This window comes from Neodiprion virginianus, chromosome 5 (assembly GCF_021901495.1).
Source record: "Neodiprion virginianus isolate iyNeoVirg1 chromosome 5, iyNeoVirg1.1, whole genome shotgun sequence".
NCBI lineage: Eukaryota > Metazoa > Arthropoda > Insecta > Hymenoptera > Diprionidae > Neodiprion > Neodiprion virginianus.
This window is the reverse complement of record NC_060881.1, coordinates 35818107-35825121: the sequence shown is the minus strand read 5'-3', so window position 1 is coordinate 35825121 and position 7015 is coordinate 35818107. Positions and strand designations below refer to the sequence as shown.

General features: G+C 61.2%; 1 protein-coding gene across 1 annotated transcript; it reads right to left on the bottom strand.

The window, feature by feature from the left end:
* Positions 1–480: 480 nt before the first annotated feature.
* LOC124305635 (uncharacterized) lies at positions 481–6526 on the bottom strand. The gene is made up of 3 exons (XM_046765216.1): positions 6219–6526; positions 3620–5972; positions 481–3555 (listed from the first exon to the last, which is right to left on the bottom strand). The coding sequence occupies exons 1-3, from the start codon at positions 6524–6526 to the stop codon at positions 481–483; spliced, it is 5736 nt and encodes a 1911-aa protein (XP_046621172.1).
* Between the last annotated feature and the right edge of the window lie 489 nt (positions 6527–7015).

Sequence of the window (7015 nt, the reverse complement as noted above, 5' to 3'; positions counted from 1 at the left end):
CGTATCCAACCTGTCGGGGCTTGCGCTTCCCCTTCCCTCCCCTCGCGCTAGCTATAGTGACGACTACTAACTTCCTCGTGAGGATCCTCCCCCTGTCTGCTCTGTGGCTGTCGCTTCGTGAGTCGAAGCCGCCCAATGCCGAGGGTGATTCCCACTCTCTCTGCGCCCTTAGGGGGCCAAGACTACCCTCGCGGGGGCCGGGCAAGACTGCACGGCGTCGCGCTCCAGTCGCCGTCCCAGGGGGTTGGGGCCGAAGATGAAGAGGAGGCATTAGGCAGAGAGGCCCTAGCCCTAACCCTAACCGGGGGCCTACTGCGACCTACGCCGCGCTACCTGTCACCACCTATGCCCCTCTGCGCCTCCCCCGGCCCGCCCTGAGGGACGGAGCGGAGCTCGGCCGGCAACCCACCCCGCTAACCCGTTCAGGTCCCCACCTATCCGAACTACCGCTGTTCTGCCGTTCGGCCCGCGTATCCTACTCTACCGGGTCTCATTTCCCCCGCGCTGCGAGGCCTGCTGCTGCCGCGCTCTCTCCTCTATCTCTTTCGCGGCGATCACCCGCTCCGCGAAGCGGGCCACTGCCGCCCATCCCTCTCCCGAGCTCGACATCGCTCGTACTAATCCAGGCAGGGTCAGGTCCCCCCCAATGGCCTCCCGCAGGGCCGCTCTATCCTCCGCCCACGCTGGGCATGTTTCCACTGTGTGGCTCGCTGTGTCCGCGGCCCCCCCGCAGTGCTGGCAGTCCGGCCGTTCCGCCCTTCCTATCCTGTGCAGGAAGTCGGCGAAACAGCCGTGGCCCGTCAGCACCTGGGTCAGCCGGAAGGTCAGCCCTCCGTGTCCCCTGCCGTGCCACTCATCCCAGTTGCCTTCAATCGCCGCTCTCAACCTCCCACTGGGGAGGTCGGGACCCTCCAGGGACCTCCTCCAACATTCGCGGGCAACGAGGAGCTCTCTCGCCCTTACAGCCTTTGCTTCTTCAGCCGAGTAGACTCCCGTAATCGCTCGCGCCTCCCGCATCCAGCCATATGCCCGTCGGTAGGCACCAGCCACCAAGTGCAGCGGCGTTGTTCGGGCTAGCAGGGTGACGGATACCATGGACGCCGTCCGGTATGCCGCGACCACTCTCGTGCAGATCTTCCGCTGGAGTTTCCCCATGGCTCGTTGGATGGGCCTGGATCCTTCCGCCACGTCCCCCCATACCGGGGCCCCGTACAAGATGACCGCGAACAGGGTCCCTGCATATAGTCGCCGCTTCGCCTCCGACGGCCCTCTCAGGTTCGGCATTAGTCGGGATAGGGCCCTCGTGATGCCCCCGACCTTTGCTTCCATCGCCGCGAAGTGCACCCGGAACGTAAGCCCGGAGTCCAGCCAGACCCCAAGGTACTTCATGGATCCCGCCAGTGGGATCCTCTGCGAGCCCACCCTCACGTCCGGGGTGTGTCCCACCATCCCCTTTCCAGCGCGGCCGAAGAGGACCGCCTCCGTCTTATCGGCAGAAATTCTCAGCCCAAGGCCCGTTATGCTTCGGCACACCCTCGCCACCATTACGTTGGCCAGCGCCACCGCTGAAGCCGGGTCCGCCGCGGCACTCAGGACCAGGGTGTCATCCGCGTAACATACTACCGCGGTATCCGGCTCCGCTCCAACCTGCAGGACCTGGTCGAACGACATGATCCACAGTAGGGGACCTAACACAGATCCCTGCGGAACTCCAGCTGTCACCTCCAGGCTGCTCACTCCCCCGCCCTCCGTTACGTACTCGACGTACCTGTGACAAAGATAATTGTTAATAACATGCCGTATATACGCGGGTACTCCCTTTGTCGCGAGCGCGTTCGTGATGACTGGCCATGGGAGGCTGTTGAACGCGTTGGCTATATCAAGAGATACAGCTACCGCGCAGCCTCCCATCCTTGTGGCGCCCTCGACAAACTCCCGCACTCTAATGAGCGCGTCGATCGTTGACCGTCCTTTCCGAAAACCGTACTGATCGTCTGACAGCCGTGCCCGGGGGTTCTCCTCCATCCAGTCCCCCAATCGGGAAACCAGTACCCTTTCAAACGCCTTCCCCAGTTCGCCCAGAAGGCATATAGGTCTGACCTTAGGAAGAGGTCCGCCGGACGTGCCTCCTTTGGGGATGAGCACTAGGCGGGCCCTCTTCCAAGTTCGCGGGACGTGCCCCTCCCGTAGGCACGCCGTAAACATCTTGGCAATCAGGGTGGTCATCCCCTCGGGGACTCCCGCCCACGCGGCTCCTCTGACGCCGTCTGGTCCCGGGGCGGTGTTTCGCCCGCTCCCCTTCTTAAACGCGGACTGAACTTCTTCGGTCGTGACCGCCCAACCCTCATCCCAGCTCCGGTCTTCCTGGCCTATCGGTGCGCTGCCCTCTCCTCTTGGGAATAACGCCGTAAGGAGTCTCCCCAGGGTTTGGCTGTCGAGAGTTTCTGTCAGCCCCCTCGTGGCGGTGCGAAGCCTGCCCAGCACTAGTTTGTATGGTAGGCCCCATGGGTCCGCTTCCACGGAACCCACGAGGTCTTCCCAGGCTTTGGCCTTCGCAGCCTTGATGCCATCCCGCAGCCTCCGTTTGCTGGCGCGGTACTCGGCCTCTGCATCATGGTGGGGGCCGCTGGCCGCTCTCCTGATTCTGGTAAGCCGTCTTCTTGCTGCCACGCAGCGCCTGCGCTGTTCAGTCAGGTCCTCGTTCCACCAGTGTGTGGTCCTCCTGCAGCTCTTGGGTCGGGCTCTGGGAGCAGCCGCGTCGCAAGCCTGCGTCATGGCTCTCTCCACCCATGCGGCGAGGCCGGCCGATGTGGTCTGATCCTCTCCCGTTGGTCCCCATGCCAGACAGGTCTCTAGGGATTCCCGGAAGCACTCTGTTTTGAATTTACGCCAGTTCCATCGTGCGTGTCCCCCCCCGGCCACAGATCTTACGCGCCGGGGGACCCGTACCTCGTAAACTATGTAGAGATGGTCCGATAGCGTCTCCGTCTCCGTAAGGACCCGCCATTGCTGTACCATCGGCGTCAAATTCGGCGTCGACCACGTCAGGTCGACAACCGAATAGCCCTGTGCCCTGACACATGTTGCCGTGCACCCATCATTATGCAGGCTTATTCCGCACGACGCCGCCCATCTCTCCAGAAGCTCCCCCCTGCGGTTGCTCCCCGTTGGGTCCCATGTCGGCGAGCGGGCGTTAAAATCGCCGCCCACCAATACTCCCCTACCGCCACCGCCAGCTGACCGGACCACCCGATCCAGGTCGTCCATGAATGCCTCAAAGGCTTGCATGGAGACGTTGGGGGATATGTAGACAGACACAATTGCTAGATTTCCGCATTTAGCCGCTACGTACCCCCTTCCCCTCTCCAGTAGGGAGCACCGTGGTGCATCACCCTCCGTCCTCCAAAATATGGCCGCAAGGCCATCCTCACTGCTCAGCCAACTGTCTGCACCCGGGATGGAGTGTGGCTCGGATATGAGACACACATCCACCCCCTCTTCCAGCGCGAACTGGCTCAGTAGGTCCTGAGCCCCCCGGCTATGATTCAGGTTGCCCTGTAAGAAGAACCTGGCCATCTGTTATGTTCCTGGCTACGGGCCCCCGACCCCGTTCGCTAACCGACGCGCAGCGTCCCGACCCCATCCTGTGGGCGCTGTTCCTCCCCTTGGTATCGCACACTACACATTTCGGGGCGGATGTGCAGCTCCTCGCCTGGTGCCCCTCGCTGCCGCATCTGAAGCACGCGCGCCCGCGCGCTGCCGGTGCGTTGCACGAGGTGCCTATGTGGCCAAAGCCCCAGCACCTATAACATTGCCGGGGCCGCGCCTCCAGTAGCTCGACTCTGGCTATGGTCCAGCCTATTTTAAATTTCCCCTTTGCCGCTACGGTTGTGGCTGCTCTTAGGGGGCATTGCACCCAGGCGCTGAAGAGCCCGCCAGCCATTCTGCGAGGGGGGCCTACACGTATCTCCTGTGGGCCGCATCCTCCCTGCTCCGCTAGGGTGCGGGCCAGCTCCTCAGTTGTAACCGAATCGTCCAGCCCTTGCACTCTCAACTCCCCCTTAGTTGACGGTCGCGTCACCTGGACCGCATCGCCATATCTCTCTCCGATTATGTTGGAGAGCCGCTCCGCCAAGGCGTCCGCCTTCTTTGCATTTTCGGGTCCGGGTATCTCAATGAGTACCCCACCGTTGGCTGCTCGCCGGACCCTGGTCCCTCCTATATCCAACTCCTCTAGTTGTATTTTGCTACGGGCGAATTGCAGGATTTCTGCATATCGGGAGCTCTCCCCTCTGCACTTAATTGCAACCGCCGCGGTTCTCGGGGCCTTTCGCGCGACTCCGGGCGGTTTGCTCGCCCCTGTCTGCGCCTGTGTCGACGGTGGGACCCTTAGTCTGGCCTCCGCTGCCGACCCACTATGGTTTGCCCCTCCGGAGGGGGTCCCTGCGGTTAGTCGCTCCTCCTTCTTCTTCCTCTTTACGTTCGCCGTCGCGCCTTTCCGTCGCACCTCGACCCAAGCGACGTCGTCTGTCTCCATTGGGGAGTCAGCCGCGCCTGGGGCTTCCACCATAGGCTTGGCGATTTCTCGGGCAGTGTTAGGCACCGCAGACGCTTTGCTGGGCGGTTCGGGGCCTGCACCTCTTCCTCTTGCGGCGCCCAGGGCAGTCGCGGTGAGGCTTAGGTTTGGGCTTCCCCCGTCTCTCGTGCTGCTCAGCATGTGGGAGATCCGGTTCACCTCTTCTCGAACTTGCCTGAGGGCCGCTGCTTGCCTGGCCAGCTCTTCACTCCTGGCCCTGTCCTCATCCGGGACCAGGTAAAGCTCGGAGTCCGTGAATCGGAGTCCGAGATCTGACGCGCCGGTCGACGTCGCTGTGGGCTGGCCCTCGCTGGTTTCCACTGCCGTGCCCACCGCTGCCGCCTGAATATCGAGCGACAGCGTTGTTGGGGGTGTCCCCCTGGTGACCGTCGCGTAGGTATCTACGACGGGGGTTTTTGCCCCGGTCTGGGCTCTCCCTAGGGCCACCCGATACTCCTCGAGCTTTCTCTGTAGTTTCTCTCTCTCCCTCATTCCATCCTGGACCTGGATTTCCAACCTCCTCTTCTCCTCCAGGAGCTCTGCGGGACCGGCTGCCATTTCCGCTTTGCCGGTAAGGGTGAGCAAGGCGTTTTTCGCCCAGCCCACTCTTCTTTTTATTTCCCCGCTCATCCTACCGTTCATAGATTTGCATCTTACCCTGATGCCATCGATTTCCTCAATCCAGTCTCTGATCTGGGCTCCCAGATCTGCCGCGGTCATATGTCTGTATTCGGCGGGACCTATGCCCGCCGGCGTGTCTTCTGGGGAACTCGTCCCCGTACCGGTGGTCTTTCCCCTGGCCTTCGTGGCGGTAGGGGGGGGTTTTGCCATCCCCGGACGTTGACTGTGTGTAGCTTCCTCGGATGCCGAGTCGTCTGTGTCCGAGCCCCCTGCGGCGTAGGCTCCCTTGTTGTTGAGGACAACGCGCCGCTTTTTGTCCTTAGGGCGCGTACCAGTACTTTTCTTTTGCTGTTGTTGCTGTCCTTCACTCTCGTTGGCCGAAGGCGCATCTCTCGCCTCTCCGGCCCCGCTTTCTACGGCTCCCGGTATGCCTCCCCGCGTACTTACCGGCCTGCGCGACAGGGTCGGCTCCTCGTCGTCCGTGGAACTCGCGACTCCTGGTGGGGTGAGCTCGCTCCCCTTCCTCTTGCTCCCCTGTTGGCACAGCGTCTGCGGGGGTTGCTTATCTGCAGGTGCCGTTGTCGTGGTCTCCCCCTTCCCCTCCTTCCCAGGGGCCTTGGCCGCATGTGTATCAGCCACTGGGTCCGTTCCCGTATTTGCCGTGACTGGGGGCCAGCTAATTCCCCTAACGATGGGGCGTCCCCGTATCTCCCTGTCCTCTCCTCCTCCTCCTTGCTTGGGTTTATTTGGGTGATCAAAAATTGAGATATCCATTCTGTAACAAAAAGTAAATAACGACGGTTCGGCCATCATGGCAGCCACACCGCGGTGTGGCATCTATCCCCGCCGGTAAGAGTCCTACCCCCTCGAACGGAAGCCGCTGTCGGTTTGTCAGGTGGTCTGCCCTATCCGCTCGAACCCCCCGTCCCTACATCTTTAACGTCGCCAGGCCGGGGATTCCCCTGTCAATCCGAAACAGGGTAGGCCCCGACCCGGTAAGACGTTGCCGGATTTGCCCTACCGGACGTCGGGTATGAGGAAATACTGACCGGGTAATCCTCCACACATGCGCCCGGGATCCGAGGTTTGACTCCCAGATTGGCTCCAGTCAGCTGCGAGGAGCGGTTCTCCCACTTTGGACATGTGGTTTCCTGGGACCTTCGCCAGGGAACCGAGGTTCCGTGGCCTTACGTTTACCCGTAGTACGCCACAGAGGTCCGGTAAAGGTACTGACTTCACCCGCAGCCCCGGTCGGTCGGCAACTACTCCTTCCTTGGCTAGTCTCTGAGAAATCGCCCCAGGGGCCCCGACCGCATCCCATGTATACATCGCCCATTCACACTAACATTCATACACCCAGCCCCGAGGGGCTGGGCCGACTGTTCTTAGTGGACGCTCGTCTAGAATCACTTCCGCCACGGGGTTTTGAAGCCCCGGGGCGTCGGGTCGTCGAGATTCATCGCGGCCGTCAAGCCCCTACACCACGACAAGGTGACAGCCGACGTAGGGGGACGTAGGGGAACCTAACCTAACCTAACCTAACCTAACCTAACCTAACCTAACCTAACCTAACCTAACCTAACCTAACCTAACCTAACCTAACCTAACCCAACCCAACCTAACCTAACCTAACCTAACCTAACCTAACCTAACCTAACCTAACCTAACCTAACCTAACCTTTTTTTTTTTTTTTTTTTTTTTTTTTTTTTTTTTTTGTTATCGCTGGAAAAATGCCTTATGCACACTCCGAGGATCCGCGCGAGGATCCTCGGGGTAGTGTGGGACTCGCACCCACTAAAAAACCAGCGGCCACCCTG

What these genes read in the sequence shown, in the direction of transcription:
- LOC124305635 (XM_046765216.1), bottom strand. Translation starts at nt 6,526, where the DNA reads ATGTATACATGGGATGCGGTCGGGGCCCCTGGGGCGATTTCTCAGAGA. An exon ending in TTCCTCATACCCGACGTCCG is followed by an intron (nt 5,973 to 6,218) that starts GTAGGGCAAATC and finishes TTTTTGTTACAG; the next exon opens with AATGGATATCTCAATTTTTG. An exon ending in GGTCGGGACGCTGCGCGTCG is followed by an intron (nt 3,556 to 3,619) that starts GTTAGCGAACGG and finishes TTCTTCTTACAG; the next exon opens with GGCAACCTGAATCATAGCCG.